This window comes from Sinocyclocheilus anshuiensis, unplaced genomic scaffold (genome assembly GCF_001515605.1).
Source record: "Sinocyclocheilus anshuiensis isolate Anshui unplaced genomic scaffold, SAMN03320099.WGS_v1.1 scaffold179, whole genome shotgun sequence".
Taxonomy (NCBI): domain Eukaryota; kingdom Metazoa; phylum Chordata; class Actinopteri; order Cypriniformes; family Cyprinidae; genus Sinocyclocheilus; species Sinocyclocheilus anshuiensis.
The window spans coordinates 279,151-301,666 of NW_015549577.1; the positions used below are offsets into that span (position 1 = coordinate 279,151).

Sequence of the window (22,516 nt, forward strand, 5' to 3'; positions counted from 1 at the left end):
AATGTTTTACAACCAAAACAAAATCAAATTGAATAAGTTTGCAATGCCTTGGTATTTATCCACAGCCGTGCCAACAATTAAAACCTTGGATCAAGACCTGGTGACAGACGCTGGAAAGCCATTTGTTATGGCAGTTCCTTACAATGCTTACCCACAGGCTGAGGCTGAGTGGTTCTACAATGACATCAGTCTTCCAAAAGACAATGTTCACACTTCTGTTGACAGGACAGAATATAGGCTAAAGGACCCAAAGAAGTCAGAGGAAGGCCGCTATAAAATCCTCATCCAAAACAAACATGGAAAAGGAGAGGCTTTTATAAACCTGAAAGTTATTGGTTAGTTATATTCATAGTATATCAGTTTGTTTCAGTAAAACATTCTAGGATTATATTGTTGCTTACAAATGTTGCTCCTTTCACAGATGTTCCTGGGCCTGTGAAGAACCTTCAGGTTGTTGACACTGCTGATGGTGAGGTCAGCATTGCATGGGAAGAGCCAGAGAGTGACGGTGGCAGCAAGATCTTGGCTTATGTGGTTGAAAGACGTGATATCAAACGTAAGACCTGGACTCTGGCCACTGACTGTGCCGATAGCACAGAGTACTGTGTAACTGGCTTGCAGAAAGACTCCAAGTACCTCTTCCGTGTCTGTGCACGTAACCGAATCGGAAGTGGGCCCAATGTTGAGACAGATAAAGCTGTTCAAGCTAAGAATAAGTTTGGTAAGTCAAGAAAATCTGAAAGTCAAGTTGTACACACTAACCGGTGATTCTAATTGTGGTTTTTAATTTTACACGCTCCAGATGTTCCTGATCCACCACAGAATGTTATTGTTGGAAATGTCAACAAGTTTGGTGCCACAGTCTCCTGGGAACCACCACTGTTCAATGGTGGATCTGAGATCACATCATACATTATTGAGCTCCGTGATAGAACTTCTGTGAGCTGGTCTCCAGTCATGGTGACCAAACCACACGAACGCTCAGCTATTATTAATGATGTTATTGAGAACAAAGAATACATCTTCCGTGTTAAGGCTGAGAACAAGGCTGGAATTGGCAAACCAAGTGCTGCCACTAACCCAGTGAAGATCATGGACCCTATTGGTTTGTAAAATCCCATATATCATTCATTTTAGCATACATGAATGCATTCATACCTAATAAATGCATCGTAATGTTTTGATCCACAGAGAGGCCGAGCCCTCCACTGAATTTGACACACTCTGAGCAGACAAAGGACTCCTGTCTGTTGACATGGGAGACTCCCTTAAAAAATGGAGGCACAACAATCACCGGCTACATCATTGAGAGATGTGAAGAAGGCACAGACAAGTGGCTCAGATGCAATGCCAGGCTTTGCCAGGACCTGCTCTACAGGGTACTCTTTGCCAAAGACTGTATATTATATGTACATACACCAAGATGGTTCACTCATATTACAATGATTGGGAGTAAGTGCAATGCACAGTATGGTGGAATAAGCCCTGCTTTCTAAATAAAAGAGTAGTCATCGTGACCCTGCAGCTGCTATTAGAATCTCCAGTTCCCATAGAGATGTGCGCTTAGGAATGCACTTGCATTTTCAACCTGAAATATAGGCTATTTAAGCATAGATTTTAATGTGAGTTTGGCAAGCAGTTTTTGAGATTGTTATTTTCCAATTCAAGTAAATAGGAGTTGGTCTTTTATGCCTAGCTGCCCAGAAGCATTTTGAATATGGTTGCCAAGTGAACTGACTTTTCTTTGCTTCCTGTTATAGTGTGTATTAGTATTGTTATGTAATGCTTATGTTGACATGCATTCCACAGATTTCAGGCCTGAAATTTGGAACAAAATACAGCTATAGAGTACTTGCTGAGAATGCGGCTGGCCAGTCTGACCCCTCAAATATTGTTGGGCCTGTGTTGGCAGATGATCCACACTGTAAGTGATTTCCGTACCATTGCACCCTACATAATCTTTGATATATCTGAACCTTTTTTTTTAATTGTTTAACACATGATGTGCTTCTCTTGTCACAGTTGCACCTACTCTGGACCTGAGCGCATTTAAGGATGGTCTAGAGGTTATTGTCCCTAATCCTCTTGCAATTCGTGTTCCTATCACTGGGTACCCGGTGCCCACAGCAAAGTGGACCTTCGGTGAAAATGCACTTACAGCTGATGACCGTGTGTCCATGGTTACAAAGTCAACCTTCACAGAGCTCATTGTAACCCCAAGTGTGCGCCCTGACAAAGGCACATACTCCTTGACGTTGGAAAATGATGTGACTAGTGTCTCAGGAGAGATTGAAGTTAATGTCATTGGTATGCACAGAATTTTCTTATAGACATGTATACATCAATTTACAGTTCAGAAAGTAAAAAGTTAAGTGTTATACTTTATTTTACTCTCCATTCAAGCCTCTCCAAGTGCACCCAAAGACTTAAAGGTTGCAGAAGTGACCAGAAAGCATGTTCACTTGATGTGGGAGGCACCTGATCACGATGGAGGCAGTCCGATCACAGGCTATCAGGTTGAGAAGCGTGAGGTTTCCAGGAAGACCTGGGTGAAGGTATAAACATTACTAATATCTTTGACCATTATTTTCTTTGAATGGTACTGTGAACCTACAGTGATCACTTTCCTTGTGTTTATGTGATTTTAGGTGATGGCAGGTTTGCAAGACCAGGAATACACAGTCACAGATGTTGTTGAGGGCAAGGAGTACTTGTTCAGAGTTATTGCCTGCAACAAATGTGGCCCTGGAGAGCCCGCCTACATTGATGACCCAGTGAACGTGTCTTCACCTGCAAGTGCGTGTTAATACTAATGATAGATTAGTCAGTGTTAAATATTTGCAATATCAAATAATTAATAATTTCTCTTGTGTGTGCATCTGTGTTATTTACAGCTATACCAGACCCACCAGAAAATCTTAAATGGAGAGACAAGTCTGCTAGCAAGATCTTCTTGTCATGGGAGCCTCCCAAGTGGGATGGTGGAACTGCAATTAAAGGTTATATTGTTGACAAATGTCAACGTGGTACTGACAAGTGGGAACCATGTGGAGACCCAGTTCCTGATCTTAAGTAAGTGATCATTTTCAAATTAATTACTCTTCAAACTGAATTAAGTTGCTTACATGCATAAGTTAAACTAAATTAATTTTACAAACAGGTGTGAAGTGACTGGTCTCATTGAAGGACAGTGGTATGCTTATCGTGTGAGGGCTTTGAACAAACTGGGTGCCGGTAAGCCTTGCAAGGCGACAGATGAGATTTTGGCCGTTGATCCTAAAGGTACTTTATTAGATTATGATTTGACATTCAGAGACATTAGGAGTTGGAAGTTTAATGTTTATTTGATTTACTTACCACTTTCACAGAGCCTCCAGAGATTCAGCTGGATGCAAAACTGCTGGCTGGCCTCACTGCTAAGGCTGGCACAAAGATTGAACTTCCTGCTGACATCACAGGCAAACCAGAGCCTAAAGTCAAATGGACCAAGGCTGACCTAGTCCTGAAGCCAGACGATAGAATCTCAATTGATACCAAGCCTGGCCACTCAACTGTGTCCATTGCTAAGACCAAGAGGGATGACACTGCTACATACATCATTGAGGCAGTCAACAGCAGTGGCCGTGCAACTGCAACAGTTGATGTCAACATTCTAGGTTGTGAGAAAGACTTTTATTTTTTTTTAAGTTGATACACCCTGCAAAAACATAGGGGTCTTATTTTGCAGTAAACATATCTAAACAAACCTAAACAAGAAAACCAATAGTGTTTAAAATAGTAATGCTTGTTTTCAGAGAATATATTTTGTATTACAAGATATTACAATATACTGTATCTTGAATTGCTTATTTCTTGCATTTTGTTTAAATCTCTATATTTGTTTTTATATCAGTTTTATATATAAATATATATTAAATACTATATATATTTATCCACTTGTTTAATGAAAATAAGAAAAAAAATTACATTTAGGATTGACATTTAGGCATTTAGACTTTTTTCTTATGCAGTTAGTATTCAGATTATACTAATTTTCAATCTTTACTAACTCCATATAGATAAACCTGGTCCTCCAGCTGCCTTTGATATCTCTGAAATCACCAATGAGTCCTGCTTGTTAGCCTGGAATCCTCCAAGAGATGATGGTGGCTCAAAGGTGACAAACTATATTATTGAGAGGAGGGCTTTAGACAGTGAAATCTGGTACAAGTTGTCCTCCACTGTGAAGCAGACCACCTACAGGGCCACCAAACTTGTGGCTTTCAAGGAATATGTCTTTAGGGTCTATGCTGAAAATCAGTTTGGAGTTGGTGCCCCAGCAGAACATGCCCCAATAACTGCCAGATACCCCTTTGGTATGTTATTTAATACTGTTTCAACAATTCAAACACATTTCTGGTTAACATTTCACCTGCATTAGAAATCATTATATATATGTTAACACTATCCTAGATACTCCTGGTCCTCCATACAAATTGGAGGCATCTGATATTGCAAAGGATGCAGTAACTCTGTCTTGGTATGAGCCTGATGAGGATGGTGGAAGTCCTATTACTGGATATTGGGTTGAGAGATATGAGCCTGATCATGACAAATGGATCAGATGCAACAAGCTGCCTGTCAGGGACACAAACTTTAGGTATGTAAGGATGGAAATTAGCTCTAGAATGCCATTGTTGTTTCGTAATTTTTTTTTTTTTAAACATGTCTAAAATACAAATTTGCTTACAGGGTAAAAGGACTGCCCACAAGAAAGAAGTATAAGTTCCGTGTTTTGGCAGAGAATCTTGCTGGACCTGGCAAACCAAGCAAAGAGACAGACCAGATTTTGATTAAAGATCCAATAGGTAGGATTAATGTTTTATAAATATCCTGATTTGCCCATTTCACCTACAAAATGGCTAAATTTATATTTTATTTGGAGAGAGCATGCTGTATGAAACGTATGTGATTTAAAATTTTTTTTTTTTTTTCAGATCCCCCATGGGCTCCTGGTAAGCCCACTGTTAAGGATGTGGCCAAAACAACTGCCTTCCTACAATGGACAAAACCTGAACATGACGGTGGTGCAAAGATTGAGTCTTACATCATTGAACTCCTCAAGAGTGGAACTGACGAGTGGGTTCGTGTAGCTGATGGTATCCCCTTTCTTGAGTACTTCCTGAGAGGATTGATGGAGAAGCAAGAGTACTCATTCCGTGTCAGAGCTGTCAATGCAGCAGGCGAGAGTGAACCTAGTGAACCAAGTGATCCAGTGCTCTGCAAGGAGAGACTCAGTAAGTCACACTATTTAAAAAATAGAACTCTGTCATCATTTATTCATCCTCATGTTGTTCCAAACCTATATGACTTTCAGTATGACACAACAGAAGAAATTCTGAATAATGTAGTTGGTCGCTTTTTTCCATGCAGTTACAATAAATGGGGAGCTTTCAAGGTTAAAAATGACATGAAAGTATGTATCCTGATTAGTCCATGCAATGCGTTCACTAGTCTTCTGAATTCAGACATGCAGTAGTTTTGTGTGAACAGGCTAAAATTTAAGTTGGATTTTCAGTAAATAACGTAAATTTCTGTCTGTTCTTTGTTATTGTTATTGTGAAACTTGACAGCCGAAATTTATACAGGTTTGGAAAAAAATTGAAGGTGAGAAAATGGTGACAGAATTTTAATTTTAGAGTTAACCATTGCTGTAACATTTAAATGTTCAAGTGCATACAGTAATTCTGTACACAGCATTTCCTAATGATGGTCCTCCTCCTTTAGATCCTCCATCACCCCCAAGATGGCTTGAAGTAGTTTCTAGTAGCAGGAACAGCGCTGATTTGAAATGGACAGCACCTGAGAGAGATGGTGGCTCTCCAATCACAAACTACATTATTGAGAAGAGAGATGTCAGACGCAAGGGCTGGCAGGCTGTGGACACCACTGTGAAAGAGCTGAAGTACACTGCCACCCCACTGAATGAGGGGTCTCTCTATGTTTTCCGTGTTGCTGCAGAGAATGCTGTGGGACCCAGTGAATTTTGTGAACTTGTAGACTCTGTTCTCGCCAAAGATACTTTCAGTGCGTTCTTATTCCTTCTTATTGCTTGTTTGTTCCTTTTGGTTGTTTTATATTTAGTGTTAAATTTGTCTCTCACCTGCTTTTCTTCTTCACAGGTACCCCTGGACCTCCATATAATCTGACCATTACTGATGTCTCCAAGACTCATGTTGACCTGAAATGGGAAGCACCTAAGAATGATGGTGGAAGACCTGTCTTGAGGTACTTGCATATGGCCTTTGTAGCAGTTGGTGAAATGTGGACCCAGGCTTTACTTTAGTATTAATAATATATTATACTATTATAGTATTTATTCATTTTTATTTAGCTTTTGTTTTTATATTTCTTGTATACTGTATAGCTTAATTTTGAGTTTTAGTAATTTTATTATTTTGTAAGTTTAGTCATTTTTATGTGCTGTTAATTTGTTTATTTTAGTTTTAGTTGTAGTAATTTTAGTATTACAAACTTATTTAATTACATTTAGTTGCCAAGACAACATTTCTAATTTTCATTTAAGTTTTGTAACTTTTCATCTAATTTTTATATTTGTATTTTATGTCAGCATTAAGTTCATCCAGTATGGAGATAGAATTGTTGCTTAATTCCAAATAAATAGATTACGATCCACAAATAAATGTAAAGAGATTAACAAAAATTAAACATACTGACAAATAAATAGAATGAGATCCACAAATAAAACTTAAAGTTTCACAAATTCACAATTAAATAAAATGAGATTTGCAAATAAAAAAAACATATTCACAATTATTATATGTCACAATCACAACTTTGCCTGGCATTCATTTGTGAATCGCGTCCTGTGCATTTGTAGATCGCTGCACGCATTTGTGAATCGTGTCCTGTGCATTTGTGAATTGTGAAACAATTTCTTGCGTCAAGACGTGCTGACAATCCACAAATATGTGGACTCCACTCACCGTCTACTGAAGCCAATCAGATAACAGCTACATTTCGCTGACCAATCGTAGCACGCTCTCGCTATAGCCAATCACGTTTTGCTTTATAATCAGGGCGGTCTCCTCCTGAAATAACTTCATTCATCTGCATTGGCTCAAATAGGTAATATAAGGGCCATAAAAATGGGTACAGTAAAAGATGTTTAAAATTGGATTTCATTAGCCCAATGTATTCATTGGACTTTGTATCATGCCAAGCCACAGAATTATATTTTACATGCCTTTGAAAATGCCAGAGAAACAGAGCTTTAAACAACGCTATACTGATACAAACGCATTATGGAAGTGTCATGTTACTCAAGATGGAAAGAAAAGCGTCAATAAGTAACTGACTAATAAATAACTGGACTCAACATCATAATAAGTTTGTGTAATAGGTTAAATTGCTGTCACACAACAGTGTTTCCCAGTTTTTCAGTCAAGCCGATGTATATGAGCAGCTGTGAATCTAACGATGTATGAAGTTTTTGATATACTTCATATTCTATGTGGTGGTCAGTTCACAGCAGTGATAGAAATTAATCTACCAATAAGTCTAAATAGTTTTTTTTTTTACCTTTTATGAGCATTTTTACATTTATAAAACCATTTTTTCTTAAAGTGTGCATGATCTTTTTTATATCCTGTAGTTATAAATGCATAGATAATGTTTTGATATTTTAAACACAAAACATTGAATACTGACATTTGAAATTATTAAAAAAATGAAAAGATACTTTAAATGTAAAATTTAAACCACCAGTAGGTGGCAGCAAGTCACTGCGATTGAACCAAATTTAAATGGTTGCTACATTCAGGAACGAAACACCGTCATGTTGCTCAGAGACGCAGAACAGTGCTGTGGCTTTGGGTGGAATTAATTTTGTTGTTGAAATAGAGCAAAAACAGGCAATATGGCATCTAAAACTTAAGTCTCTTAATTAACTTTTTGTTGAACTGTTGCATAAAATTAATATCACATTTGAAATCGTTGATTTTTGGAGAAAAGAAATGGCATTGATATATAAATGATATTTATATAAACTATATTAAATTATATAAATTTATACATTTTCTTCTCCCATATCTTGAATTTTGATCATCATTCGACATGTATTTTAATAAACTGAATCATACAGTGAAAGAACGCACTGTAAATGCGCACACGCACTAGTCTAACCTACTAAACTTCATCACGCGCTGTTTCTCTGGAATTTTCAAAGGCATGTAAAATATAATTCTGTGGCTTGGCATGATACACAGTCTAATGGTCTAACGAAATACAATTTGAAACATCTTTTACTGTACCCATTTTTATGGCCCTTATATTACCTATTTGAGCCAATGCAGATGAATTAAGTTATTTCAGGAGGAGACCGCCCTAATTGTAAAGCAAAACGTGATTGGCTATAGCGAGAGCGTGCTACGATTGGTCAGCGAAATGTAGCTGTTATCTGATTGGCTTGAGTAGACGGTGGGTGGAGTCCACGGAAAAAATGGGTACAGTAAAAGATGTTTAAAATTGGATTTCATTAGACCAATGTATTCATTAGACTGTGTATCATGCCAAGCCACAGAATTATATTTTACATGCCTTTGAAAATGCCAGAGAAACAGAGCTTTAAACAACGCTATACTGATACAAACGCATTATGGAAGTGTCATGTTACTCAAGATGGAAAGAAAAGCGTCAATAAGTAACTGACTAATAAATAACTGGACTCAACATCATAATAAGTTTGTGTAATAGGTTAAATTGCTGTCACACAACAGTGTTTCCCAGTTTTTCAGTCAAGCCGATGTATATGAGCAGCTGTGAATCTAACGATGTATGAAGTTTTTGATATACTTCATATTCTATGTGGTGGTCAGTTCACAGCAGTGATAGAAATTAATCTACCAATAAGTCTAAATAGTTTTTTTTTTTACCTTTTATGAGCATTTTTACATTTATAAAACCATTTTTTCTTAAAGTGTGCATGATCTTTTTTATATCCTGTAGTTATAAATGCATAGATAATGTTTTGATATTTTAAACACAAAACATTGAATACTGACATTTGAAATTATTAAAAAAATGAAAAGATACTTTAAATGTAAAATTTAAACCACCAGTAGGTGGCAGCAAGTCACTGCGATTGAACCAAATTTAAATGGTTGCTACATTCAGGAACGAAACACCGTCATGTTGCTCAGAGACGCAGAACAGTGCTGTGGCTTTGGGTGGAATTAATTTTGTTGTTGAAATAGAGCAAAAACAGGCAATATGGCATCTAAAACTTAAGTCTCTTAATTAACTTTTTGTTGAACTGTTGCATAAAATTAATATCACATTTGAAATCGTTGATTTTTGGAGAAAAGAAATGGCATTGATATATAAATGATATTTATATAAACTATATTAAATTATATAAATTTATACATTTTCTTCTCCCATATCTTGAATTTTGATCATCATTCGACATGTATTTTAATAAACTGAATCATACAGTGAAAGAACGCACTGTAAATGCGCACACGCACTAGTCTAACCTACTAAACTTCATCACGCGCTGTTTCTCTGGAATTTTCAAAGGCATGTAAAATATAATTCTGTGGCTTGGCATGATACACAGTCTAATGGTCTAACGAAATACAATTTGAAACATCTTTTACTGTACCCATTTTTATGGCCCTTATATTACCTATTTGAGCCAATGCAGATGAATTAAGTTATTTCAGGAGGAGACCGCCCTAATTGTAAAGCAAAACGTGATTGGCTATAGCGAGAGCATGCTATGATTGGTCAGCAAAATGTAGCTCAATTCACAAATGCACAGCACACAATTCACAAATGCGTGCAGCGATCTACAAATGCACAGGACACGATTCACAAATGAATGCCAGGCAAAGTTATGGTTGTGACATAAATATATATTCGTGAATGTTTTTTTTATTTGCAAATCTCATTTTATTTATTTGTGAATTGAATTCATGTTTGTGAAACTTTAAGTTTTATTTGTGGATCTCATTCTATTTATTTGTCAATATGTTTAATTTTTCTTAATCACTTTACATTTATTTGTGGATCGTAATATATTTATTTAGAATTAAGCAACAATTCTATCTCCATAATCCAGTGTATCATTAATTGGATAATATCTCTTTCCTAGATATGTCATTGAGAAGAAGGAGAAGCTTGGTACCCGCTGGGTGAAATCAGGAAAGACTTCAGGTCCTGACTGCCATTACAGAGTGACTGATGTAATTGAGGGCACTGAAGTGCAGTTCCAAGTCGCTGCTGAGAACCAGGCTGGAATTGGTCACCCAAGCGAACCCACGGATATTGTGATCATTGAGGACCCAACAGGTATGTTAACAAAAATCAATCTATCTATCTATCTATCTATCTATCTATGTATCTATCTATCTATCTGTCTTGTCTGTCTGTCTGTTGATTGATTGTTTGATTGATTGATTGATTGATTTATTTGGTTTCATTTACTATTTTAAACTTTCATGTTTTGTTTGAGGTCTAGGAGACCCAATTTCATTTTTGATTAAACATAATGTAACATTGTAGATTTTATTAGGATTTTGCTTTATGACCTTTTTTTAATCTTATGAAAACAGCATTGAAAGCATTTTAACAACTTAAAAACATGCTTCAAATATACTCAAATATGAAATGGAATATTACTGCACAAGTGCATATCTACTTTGTGATTCAACAGAAAGATACATCTTCAATAATTTTGCCCAGTTGGTTTTGATTAGGTCCAAGGAACCTATTAAGATAAATTGAAAATAACAAACAAAATTTCTGACTATTATAATTACGTTTCTAGGACCTCCAACATTAAGGGGAAAAAATAGAACATAAGTGTTAAATATCTGATTTAGGGATTTAAGATGTAATTCATAATGAAACATAAATGGAACCATTCCTTATCTTGACAGGCCCACCATCACCACCTCAGGAACTGCACGTCACTGAGGCAGCCAGAGATCATATTTGTATTGCTTGGAAGGCACCAGAAAAGAATGGAGGAAGTCCCATTATTGGCTACCATATTGAGCTCTGTGAGACTGGAACTGAGAAGTGGATGAGAGTCAACTCTCGTCCTGTCAAAGAGCTAAAATACAGGGCAGGGGATGAAGAAGGCATTGTTCCTGAGAAGCAGTATACCTTCAGAGTCCGTGCTGTCAATTCTGTTGGTGACAGTGAGCCCTCTGACATTTCTGAGAATGTATATGCCAAAGATTCTGACTGTAAGCTATTTTGTTGTTGTTGTTGTTTTTGTAAAATTATAAATACATTTGTTGCCATTATAATTTAAGGTTGATTGCCCTGTGACTCGTATCATTGCAGGCAGCCCAACCCTTGACTTCCAGACCAAGGATCTTGTTGTTGTAGAGGGTGAAAAGATGCACCTCCCAATTCCATTTAGGGCTGTGCCATCACCTAAAATTACATGGCACAAAGATGGAAATGAACTGAAGACTGATGACAGAACTTTCTTCAGAGTTGAATACACATCATGCCATCTGGAAATTCCAAGCTGCTTACACGCTGATGCTGGCCAGTACAAAGTTACCTTGGAGAACAGCAATGGTTCAGCTAGTGGAACAATCAATGTTAAAGTTATCGGTATGTTTTTGAGTTCTGTTATCGACTGCTTGGAATATATCAGCTTTTAACAACTGATGCAAACATAATAATGAAAATGCACCTTTACATTTGAAACTAATGCCTTTACTTTGGTTTTACTGTGTTTGTTACAAATGATAGGTCTTCCTGGGCCATGTAAAGAAATTGTTGCTAGTGAGATTACCAAGAGCACCTGCAAGGTGTCCTGGGATCCTCCAGACTATGATGGTGGTAGCCCTATTCTCCACTATGTGCTACAACGCAGAGAAGCAGGCAGGAGAACCTATGTCAATGTTATGTCTGGAGAAAACAAAGTTAGCTGGCCGGTTAAGGATCTCATTCAAAATGGAGAGTATTACTTCCGTGTCAGAGCTGTCAACAAGATTGGTGGTGGTGAATACATTGAACTTCGCAACCCTGTAATTGCTGAAGATCAGAAGCGTAAGTAATAACATTCATTGAAAGCATTAGGATGTAACTTTAATTTTGCATAATATTTTAACAACATTTTGTCCTTCAAATACAGAACGTCCTGACCCACCAGTCGATGTGGAAACACACAACCCAACTTCTGAGAGTGTGACCCTTACTTGGAAGCCTCCCATGTATGATGGTGGAAGCAAAATTATGGGTTACATTCTTGAGAAGATGATAAAAGGGGAAGAGAACTTTCAGAGATGCAATGACTTCCTTGTGCCAGTGCTGTCCTATACTGTTAAGGGGTTGACGCAAGGAAAACAATATCAGTTCCGTGTACGTGCTGAAAATGCAGCTGGTATCAGTGATCCTTCACGCAGCACACCTTTGATCAAAGCCACAGATGCAGTTGGTATGAACTCATTCTTTGTTATTTGTCAAATCATACATTTTCATCAGATGTGAAGTCCCTCTGAAGCAAGCTATTGGTACTATATATGTAAGCGTTTTTTTGTTATTCTGCTTTCAGATCGTCCAAAGGTATTCCTTAGCGGTAGTCTACAATCAGGCTTGACTGTGAAACGAGGTGAGGAGATCCGACTGGATGCCAATATCTCTGGATTCCCTTACCCCCAAATTACATGGATGAGGGACAATTCAACCATTTGGCCAGAGCCACTGAAGAAGAGACCAGAAAGGCCCATTAAGAAGAAGAAGGAGAAAGAAAAAGAAAAGGAGGAAAAGATGGAGGCTGATGCAGAAAAGAAAGAGGCAGATACAGAAAAGGAGGAAGCCAAAGAGGCAAAGAAGGTGGAGGACAAGGAAAAGGAGAAAGAAAAAGAAAAGGAGGTGGAGGAACCTGAGGAGTCTGAAGAAGCATACTACCCAAGCTTAAATGAACGTCTTACCATTGAATCCATGAGGAAGGGTGAATCCTTCATTATTGTAAAAGATACTATCAGAGGTGATCATGGTGTTTTCACCATAAAAGTGGAAAATGATCAAGGTGTTGCCTCTGCCTCCTGTGAAGTTAATGTCCTTGGTGAGTATAAAACTCTTCAATGTGACATCAACACTTTACAAGAAACATGTAACCCTTTCCCACCTTGAATAAAAAAAAAAAAAGAATGGAATTTGAATGTTTACACTTTCTTTTCCAGATACTCCTGGTCCTCCAGTCAATTTCAAATTTGAAGATGTAAGGAAGAACTCAATCCTCTGTAAGTGGGATCCTCCTCTGGATGATGGTGGTAGTGAAATCCTTAACTACATATTGGAACAAAAAGATAACTCCAAGGTGGAGCTTGGATGGGTCACTGTAACCTCAATCCTTAGAGGCTGTAAATTTCAAGTACCAAAACTTATTGAGGGCAAGGAGTACCTCTTCCGTGTCACTGCAGAGAATAAGTATGGTCCTGGAACCCCATTCATCTCCAAACCCGTCATTGCAAAGAATCCATTCGGTAATCCGATTTTTAGACGTTTGCTTGAGAATCATCATTTGCATTATTGTGTTTAACAGTTAATTAAACAGTTCGATATGCCTTGTCAATTCAGATCCTCCAGATGTGCCGGAGAAACCTGAAATTAAGGATTCCACGGCCAGCAGTATGCTTGTTACCTGGACAGAACCCAAAGACAATGGCAGCCCCATTGAGGGATACTGGGTAGAGAAACGAGAAATTAACAGCACACACTGGGCAAGAGTCAATCGCACCATGGTTCCTGATTTGGAAATAAATGTAGAGGGCCTTTTGGAGGGTCTGACATATATTTTCAGAGTCTGTGCGGAAAATGTAGCAGGACCTGGAAAGTTCAGCCCCCCGTCAGAACCAAAAACAGCACAGGCACCAATCAGTAAGTTTGTAGTATTAGAATTGACTATAAACCATGAACATATAAGAAATAAATGTAACATCAAATTAATATTGATTTAAAATATAATAATTACTGTATAAAAATTATTTATTTCAGGGCCCCCAGGTCCACCAATTCCAAGAATTGTAGATACCTCAGACTATTCAATTGATGTTGAATGGGATCCTCCTGCAGACAATGGTGGCGCAGACATCTTTGGTTATCATGTTGACAAAGTTGTTGCTGGTACCAAAGACTGGTCACGAGCCACAGAGAGACCATGGAAGAACCACACATTTACAGTGTATGGTGTTAGAGAAGGAGCTAAATATATTGTCCGTGTAGTGGCAGTCAATTGTGCTGGTGAAGGACAACCAGGTTTTACTGATGCAGTAATTGTGAGAAACCCTGCAGGTATTAACATAAAACTGACACTAAATATCATGATATTCTTTATTTGTTAATCAATTGAAGTGTTATTCTAAAATAAACAGCTAAATATATGGCTCTGTTTCTTTGTCAAAACAGAGGTTCCAGTCATCGAGCTTGATATCTCAGTGAAAAATGGTGTTGTTGTTAGAGCTGGAGAGATGCTGAGAATACCAGCACATGTGACTGGTAGACCTTTTCCATCTTTGAAATGGACAAAGGATGATGGTCCATTAGAAGAAGATCGTATGGAGGTAGAGGAAGCTGGAAAGGACAGCACTATTGTTATCAGAACCACAAAGAGAAGTGATCACGGCAAATACCAAATCCAAGCAGCAAATCCAAGTGGTATCAAGTCTGCATGGACCAGGGTTGAAGTTATGGGTAAGAATTTTTCAATTGTAATTTGGATTTGAAATGTATACACTCATTCTCATTACAGCATGCATGACATACAATTTCCCACATTTAAAATCTCTTCTCAGATGCTCCTGGACCAGTTCTTGACCTGAAACCTGTTGTGGTTACCAGAAAGCTAATGATGTTGAATTGGTCAGATCCTGATGATGATGGTGGTAGTGATCTGACAGGGTTTATTATTGAAAGGAGGGAACCAAAGATGCACACATGGAGACAACCTATTGAGACCGCTTCATCCAAATGTGAGATTGTAGGTATTATTGAGGGACAGGAATACATTTTCCGTGTTGTGGCTAAGAATAAGTATGGATGTGGACCTCCAGTCGATCTTGGACCTATCCGTGCTGTGGATCCTCAAGGTAAATTTTGTATGCACAATGCTTTACTCCCACAATAGCACTCAATATTATGACTGTTCCTATGTATTTATTGTCATATTTTTATTAAATGTTAGGTCCACCAACTTCTCCTGAAAAGTTCCACTATACCGAGCGGACAAAATCCTCTGTTACTATTGAATGGAGGCCACCTCGTAATGATGGTGGTAGTCCAATCCTTGGCTACATCATTGAGAAAAAGCGACAAGATCAACCAGCCTTCCAGCGTGCCAACCCAGAGTTGATGACTGCTCAAATTTTGACAGTTGAAGACCTTGATGAGTTGCATATGTATGAGTTCCGTGCAAAGGCTGTCAATGCATTTGGTGAAAGTGAGCCTTCAATTACCATGACTGTTGTCATTCAAGATGATGAAGGTTTGTCCTATTCTAGTTTAACATCATTGTTCTTCACAGAGTTTTATGATGTCTCAGCACACACATTTTAGATGACACATATTCCATCTTTCTTTTGATGATTATAGTGGCTCCAAGTCTGCATATGTTAAAGCACTTCAAGGGTGATTTGATTCAAGTAAGGAAAAACCAACCTATTGAGATGCCCGCTGAAGTCACAGGCCTGCCAATGCCAAAGATCGAATGGCTGAAGGATGATGTTGTTATTGCCAAGCCAACTGAGAAACTCCTGATAGAAACCAAAGAGATTGATAGGCTGACATCACATACAAAACTCTCCATCCCTGGCGTTACTAGATTGGACAAGGGCACATACACAGTTACTGCCTCAAATCGTTTGGGATCTCTTGGTCATTCCATCATGGTGGAAGTGTTGGGTAAGTTATCCTGTAGTGTACAAATATTGGACATGTTTGAACACTTCAGTTAAACCTGTTCATATGGCAAAATATCAAGCCAAGTGGGATCTGCAACCAAATTGTGCTAGAGCATATGCAACTCATGTTGAAGTAATTTAAGTGGACGTATGGAGTCAGTTCTCCTCAAGTTCACCTAGTAGCCACAGGTGTAGTTCATCACACTAACTATGGAAATTCTCCACTAATGTTTGACACCACAAAGTGCATATAATACTTTTGTCTTATTTTGAACTTTGTCTCTTATGTTCAACAAAACAAACCAAAAAAAATGTGTGAAATGTTTTACATTGTACAGTGTTTCTATAAAACATATTCCTCTTGATTTTATATTTTTTGTTATGTGATTCATTGACATGCAGTAAGTCACATCTTAAGTGTCCAAAGTATTTGTATATTTTGAATATACCTAATGATTTTTGATAATCTCTTTTTTTGTAGATCGCCCAACACCACCAAGAAACATTGCTGTTTCAGATATCAAAGCTGAGTCTTGCAAACTATCCTGGAATGCCCCATTGGATCTTGGTGGCAGTGAACTTACCAACTACATTGTTGAGATGAAAGACCTTAATGGTGAAGATCCTGAAAAGGCCGAATGGGTGCAGGTTACTAACTCCATTATCGAGAAGCATTATGCGGTAAGCTAAACAATTATTTTAAAGCAGTTGTATAGGTAGTCATTCAAAATGTATCAAAAAAGATACATTTGTTTATACAATACAAATAGAAAAAATATGATATCATGTTGTTAAAGGACACTATAAAGATTTAATGTTTTTTTGCAGGTATGGAACCTGGAAACTGGTGGCAACTATAAATTCAGAGTCAAAGCTGAGAATAAATATGGAATAAGTGAGGCCTGTGAAACAGAGGAGGTTCAGATTAAGGATCCTTTTGCTCTGCCTGGCCCACCTGAGAAGGTCACTATTGCTGAGCGCTCTAAGGCCCATATGTTACTGACATGGGAACCACCTAGGGACAGTGGTGGTTCTATGATTACTGGCTACTGGCTTGAGAAGCGTGAAAAGGGCACTTCCTATTGGTCTCGCGTGAATAAAATCCTGGTGTCAAAATGTGGCATGAAAGGCTGGGAATACCAGGTTACCCGTCTCATCGAAGGAACGGAGTATGAATTCCGTGCAATGGCTTGTAATTCTGCTGGTATTGGACCACCTAGTGCCATCTCTGAGTCTGCCGTTGCTGACGATCCCTTGAGTAAGAACATAAATGAAGTGCATTTCTATTTTGAACAGATTTTTATGCATGTTGTTTTTAACATATTTCATGTTTTTGTGTGTGTGTACAGCTCCACCTAGCATGCCAGCAGCTCCTGAGATTTCTGACAAAACCAAGCATAATGTCACCCTTGCGTGGACCCCACCAGCTAAAGACGGTGGCCGCCCCATCAAAGGTTACATCATTGAGATCCAGGATGAAGGCACTTCTGAGTGGTCCAGGATCAATGATGCTGAAAATCTGCATCCTTCTACTGTGTTCACCGTTCCAAACCTTCCAGAACTTAAGAAATACAGATTCAGAATCATTGCAGTCAATGAAATTGGCGAGTCTGAGCCAAGCCCCAGAACCACTGAAGTTCGCATAGAGGACATTCAAAGTAAAGTCTCTCTCTCTCTCTTTTTTTTTTTTTATGAAATACAAATTAGCATCCTCCAGAGTCACATGCATTCTCTTAATTCCACAGCTGCACCAAAGATCTTCGTGGATATCAGTGCTAATGAACTGCTCTTTATCCGTGCTGGAACTCCATTTAAGATTCCAGCTACCATCACAGGACGTCCTGTTCCTAAAGTTTCATGGGAGTTTGATGGCAAAGCAAAGACAGAAAAGAAGGATCGTCTCCATGTCTTACCAGTGGATTCACAGGTAACATCTTTTTCTAATTTTAAACATGAATAATTATTATTTTCTTCTGAATCTTTGTAAGACTGGTATTCATTAATTATCTTTGGGATTAGGTTGAATCTACGGACACTACCTCAGTTGTTACAATTCCTGTGAGTTTGAGAAGCCATTCTGGCAGGTACACAATTACAGCAAAGAACAAATCAGGACAGAAGCATGTCAATGTCAGAGTAAATGTGCTTGGTGAGTTTCCTACATATTCATATTCATATTCATATATGTGTGTATATATATATATATATACATATTGAAATTAAACTATTCACTGTTGTGCCAAATTAATGTTGTGCTATGAAGTAAACTGATAATGTTTTTTCCAGATGTTCCTGGAGCACCCAAAGAGCTCAAAGTTACTGATGTCACCAGAACCACAATGAGACTTATTTGGAAACTGCCAGATAATGATGGTGGTGAGAGAATCAAGAGTTATTTTATTGAAAAGAAGGCTGTGAATGGAAAGGCTTGGACAGTTGCCAACGCTGCTTGTGCCAGCATGGCCTTTGTTGTGTCCAACCTCCTCGAGGGACAGGACTACTTGTTCCGTGTTCGTGCTGAGAATCGCCTTGGCTTTGGACCGTTTACTGAGACCACAGAGCCTGTTAGGGCAAGGGATCCTATCTGTAAGTTGGTTGCTTTAATATTTTGAAAAGCATCACACATGCGTCTTATTTTTTTTTAATTAACAGTATTTTTCTATTTTCTTTGAATGTAAAGATCCTCCTGATCCTCCTACCAAGGTGAAAATTAACCTTGTTACCAAGAACACTGTGACCCTGACATGGGTGCCTCCCAAGAATGATGGTGGAGCACCAGTAAAACATTATATCATTGAGAGGCTGAGCTGGGATACCAGTGGTCCACAGAAAGAGACGTGGAAACAGTGTAACAAGAGAGATGTTGAAGAGACTACCTTCATTGTTGAAGACCTTAAGGAAGGTGGCGAGTATGAGTTCCGTGTTAAAGCTGTGAATGAAGCTGGCGCAAGCAGACCCTCTGTTACTGCCGGACCAGTTGTCATTAAGGACCAGACATGTGAGTACAAGATCTTGTAATTTTTTGTATTAAGTTTCTTGAAATATGGCAGTTAGTTATTTCCTAATGTTTCTTTTAAATCTTTTTTAGGTGGTCCAAGTATTGAACTCAGAGAGGCTTTAGAAGGTGCAGAAGGATATGATGTCAGCATTGTTGCCAGGATTCAAGGCTGCCCATTCCCATCTCTTGTCTGGCACAAGGCTCCACAGGAAAAGCCTGATGACAAAGCACTTGTACAGTATGACAAACATGTCAATAAACTTGTTTCTGATGAGAAATGCACCCTGTTAATTCAGCAGTCAAAGAGAGATGACAGCGCCGTATACACTCTCACAGCCACCAACAGTTTGGGAACAGCCACCAAAAGCATCAAGCTTAGCATTTTGGGTAAGTCCTTGAATTTCATGACTTAATTTTTATGAAATTTTGAATGATTCATCCATTTGAAAGGTAAAAAATAAATAATATCCTGTTCTTGTGTCCTTAGGACGTCCTGGTGTACCTGTAGGACCAATTAAGATTGGGGAGATTTTCGCTGAAAGGATTGGCCTCTCCTGGAATCCACCATTAGATGATGGCGGTTCCAAGGTTACAAACTATGTCATTGAAAAGCGTGAGGAAAACAGAAAAACATGGGTCCATGTCTCTAGTGATCCAAAAGAATGCCAATACACTGTACAAAGGCTAACAGAGGGCCATGAGTATGAGTTCCGTGTTATGGCTCAGAATAAATATGGAGTAGGACCACCTCTGTACAGTGAACCTGAGAAAGCACGTAACCTTTTCAGTAAGTTTCATTCACAGAGAAGCTCTAAATCCAGGGGTTTTCAAACTTTTTGAGGCCCATGACCTCTAAACATGATGATCCCCTTGTGAGGGACCAACTTACTACCATGTGTATATATTTTTATTATATTGTGAGGAAAAATGTTAATAATAACATTATAAAGATAAAGTAAATTATTGGCTTTTATATTGTTATTATATTAAAGATTATCTGGAATATATTTACTATGTATTACGTTGACGGTGTATGTTGTTATCTAGTGACAGTCTACTCATTGTTAAAATAATATTATGTATAAACCTTTACAAAAAAAACAAACAAACAACAAAAACAGATTTGGCTTTTATGTATTATTGTTAAAAACTAGAATTATGAATAATCTCATGATTTCTGGTTTCTGATTTCCAGTCTTTAGAAAGCAGAATAAAACAATAATAATGTCAAATTGTTAATGTTAATGTGCTAAAATTGTGTTAATTCAAATGGGGGTCTCTGCAAAAAGTAATGTATTGTTGCAATTCAATCTAATACTTATTTTGCTCCACTCTTCCCCTAACAGCTGTGCCTGGCCAATGTGAGAAGCCAACTGTCACAGATGTTTCACTTGAATCTATGACCGTTAACTGGGATGAACCAGAATATGATGGTGGCTCTCCTGTAACTGGCTACTGGCTAGAGCGTAAGGAAACTACAGGCAAGCGCTGGACAAGAGTGAATCGTGAACCTATCAGAATCAGGACTCTAGGAGTTTCCCATATTGTGACAGGCCTCTTGGAGGGTGCTATCTACCAGTTCCGCGTTCTTGCAATTAATGCAGCTGGAAGCGGCCCACCTAGTTTACCTTCTGATCCTGTTGCATGTAGAGATCCAATAGGTATGTTATGCTTTTCTTGTTGTTGTTGTTATTTTTTTTTTATTAATTTGTCTAATTAATGTTTGTATTATTTTAACAGCACCTCCAGGACCTCCAACACCAAAAGTAACGGATTGTACCAAGTCAACTGTTGATCTTGAATGGATTCCTCCACTTAATGATGGTGGATCTAAGATCACAGGATATTTTGTTGAGTACAAAGAAGAAGGACAAGAGGAATGGGAGAAGGTATGTATAAATCTATCTATCTATCAGTTATGTAGATATTAAGGCTGCCCTCGACTAAAGATTTTTCTGGTCGACTAGTAGTCGTTAATTTTAAGCATTAGTCGACTAATCGCACGTTTATTAATAAACCATTTAAATCATGCTAATGAGCCTTTAATTGCCTACAGAGCCTAATAAGTGCTCAAGCGCACACATAAAGCTTGCCACTGCACACCGGCAGAAGTAATGATGATGAATGTGTCAGGGAAAAACAGTAAGATTAAACTGCAATAACATTTTAATAATCCATTGATAAACTAGTGTTTTCGGCTTAAGAGATGAATTCGGCGACACTGACTCGTCATCTCCACAGTAATGGATGCACCTGCATGCAAGTTTCATACGGATTACATAATCTGAGAATATTTTATTTTTTTTTCAGATTAGAATTGTTTCATTTGAAAGTAGACATTTCACTCTCTATAGATATATTTTTCATGTCTGTAAGGCAAGTATACACAGAGTTTCGCGCTCAAGTTCACAGAGGCCGAGACGGCAGAAAGCGCATCCTGTTTGCCATTATTTTACAAAAGTGCAATGTTGTTATAGTGAGTGCACACAAATAAACATAGAGGCTTTACAGATTTGAAAGATGTATTACTCTTATCTGTATGACCAAAATGACAGAGTATTTTAAGAGCAAGTGACTGCACTGGTGCCTCCATCTGTCATGCTGTGAGCGCATGCGCTACTGTTCAGCTTTCACACTCCACACAGACACTTGAATAGCGCACATTTTTCTAGGTTAACATTAGATTGAGTGGCCATGTAAAGTCGCTACTACTTACATATTTCTGATGATAAGCCATATTTAAGGTCGATGAATGATAGGCGAGCGTTTGGATGTAACGTTACTCTATTACCACAAAGTCCAGCCGATAACGATTTGTCTGTCACGGACTGCATGACTTTTTTTTTCTGCGACTAATAAAATTTTGGTAGACCAAGCCTCTTATCGTTGACTATTATGGGGCAGCCCTAGTTAGATATGCATATATTTGTTATTTATTGTGTTTTCTATCTATCTATCTATCTATCTATCTATCTATCTATCTGTCTATCTGTCTGTCTGTCTGTCTGTCTGTCTATCTATCTATCTATCTATCTAATTAGGTTAAAGACAAGGAAATCAGAGGCACCAAGTTTGTTGTTCCTGGACTTAAAGAGCTTGGACTCTACAGATTTAGAGTGAGAGCTGTAAATTCTGCAGGTGTGGGAGAACCTGGCGAGGTTGCTGAAGTGATTGAAGTCAAGGATAGGACAAGTAAGCATTCATTTTAGATTTCTCTTTTTTTTTCTTAACACATTCATTTATTTTACTTTATATTTAATTTGCCATATATTTTAGTTCCCCCTGAGGTAGACCTGGATGCAACTGTCAAGGAAAAGATTGTTGTTCACGCTGGTGGGGTAATCCGCATCCTGGCCTATGTGTCAGGAAAGCCTGCTCCAGAAATTATTTGGAATAGAGACGATGGTGATTTGCCAAAGGAGGCTGCTATTGAGATCACTTCTATAAGTTCAGCTTTGGTTATCAAAAGTTGCAGGAGACAACACCAAGGCATTTATACATTGACTGCCAAGAATGCAGGTGGAGAGAGGAAGAAAGCAGTCATTGTTGAAGTGCTGGGTAAGTGTTTTTTTTTTTTTTTTTTTTTTGGCTT

At 38.1% G+C, this 22,516-nt stretch overlaps 1 protein-coding gene across 1 annotated transcript in view; it reads left to right on the plus strand.

Annotated features, from left to right (window-relative positions):
* Window positions 1–22,516, plus strand: part of ttn.2 (titin, tandem duplicate 2) — a 170,151-nt gene that overhangs the window by 89,353 nt on the left and 58,282 nt on the right. The window contains exons 129-171 of the mRNA XM_016445616.1: window positions 66–335; window positions 422–721; window positions 803–1,105; window positions 1,192–1,379; window positions 1,810–1,924; window positions 2,023–2,307; window positions 2,404–2,555; window positions 2,649–2,796; window positions 2,895–3,072; window positions 3,161–3,282; window positions 3,369–3,656; window positions 4,059–4,355; window positions 4,453–4,639; window positions 4,732–4,847; window positions 4,977–5,276; window positions 5,767–6,066; window positions 6,162–6,267; window positions 10,157–10,353; window positions 10,944–11,255; window positions 11,356–11,634; window positions 11,776–12,075; window positions 12,161–12,463; window positions 12,581–13,093; window positions 13,212–13,514; window positions 13,609–13,908; window positions 14,026–14,322; window positions 14,437–14,721; window positions 14,823–15,116; window positions 15,212–15,511; window positions 15,619–15,927; window positions 16,408–16,607; window positions 16,755–17,184; window positions 17,276–17,584; window positions 17,672–17,853; window positions 17,946–18,075; window positions 18,213–18,512; window positions 18,607–18,924; window positions 19,015–19,311; window positions 19,412–19,711; window positions 20,271–20,585; window positions 20,665–20,813; window positions 21,966–22,116; window positions 22,201–22,482. Of these exons, the coding sequence (XP_016301102.1) occupies window positions 66–335; window positions 422–721; window positions 803–1,105; window positions 1,192–1,379; window positions 1,810–1,924; window positions 2,023–2,307; window positions 2,404–2,555; window positions 2,649–2,796; window positions 2,895–3,072; window positions 3,161–3,282; window positions 3,369–3,656; window positions 4,059–4,355; window positions 4,453–4,639; window positions 4,732–4,847; window positions 4,977–5,276; window positions 5,767–6,066; window positions 6,162–6,267; window positions 10,157–10,353; window positions 10,944–11,255; window positions 11,356–11,634; window positions 11,776–12,075; window positions 12,161–12,463; window positions 12,581–13,093; window positions 13,212–13,514; window positions 13,609–13,908; window positions 14,026–14,322; window positions 14,437–14,721; window positions 14,823–15,116; window positions 15,212–15,511; window positions 15,619–15,927; window positions 16,408–16,607; window positions 16,755–17,184; window positions 17,276–17,584; window positions 17,672–17,853; window positions 17,946–18,075; window positions 18,213–18,512; window positions 18,607–18,924; window positions 19,015–19,311; window positions 19,412–19,711; window positions 20,271–20,585; window positions 20,665–20,813; window positions 21,966–22,116; window positions 22,201–22,482 (11,010 nt within the window). The remainder of the gene's footprint in view (window positions 1–65; window positions 336–421; window positions 722–802; window positions 1,106–1,191; window positions 1,380–1,809; window positions 1,925–2,022; window positions 2,308–2,403; window positions 2,556–2,648; window positions 2,797–2,894; window positions 3,073–3,160; window positions 3,283–3,368; window positions 3,657–4,058; window positions 4,356–4,452; window positions 4,640–4,731; window positions 4,848–4,976; window positions 5,277–5,766; window positions 6,067–6,161; window positions 6,268–10,156; window positions 10,354–10,943; window positions 11,256–11,355; window positions 11,635–11,775; window positions 12,076–12,160; window positions 12,464–12,580; window positions 13,094–13,211; window positions 13,515–13,608; window positions 13,909–14,025; window positions 14,323–14,436; window positions 14,722–14,822; window positions 15,117–15,211; window positions 15,512–15,618; window positions 15,928–16,407; window positions 16,608–16,754; window positions 17,185–17,275; window positions 17,585–17,671; window positions 17,854–17,945; window positions 18,076–18,212; window positions 18,513–18,606; window positions 18,925–19,014; window positions 19,312–19,411; window positions 19,712–20,270; window positions 20,586–20,664; window positions 20,814–21,965; window positions 22,117–22,200; window positions 22,483–22,516) is intronic.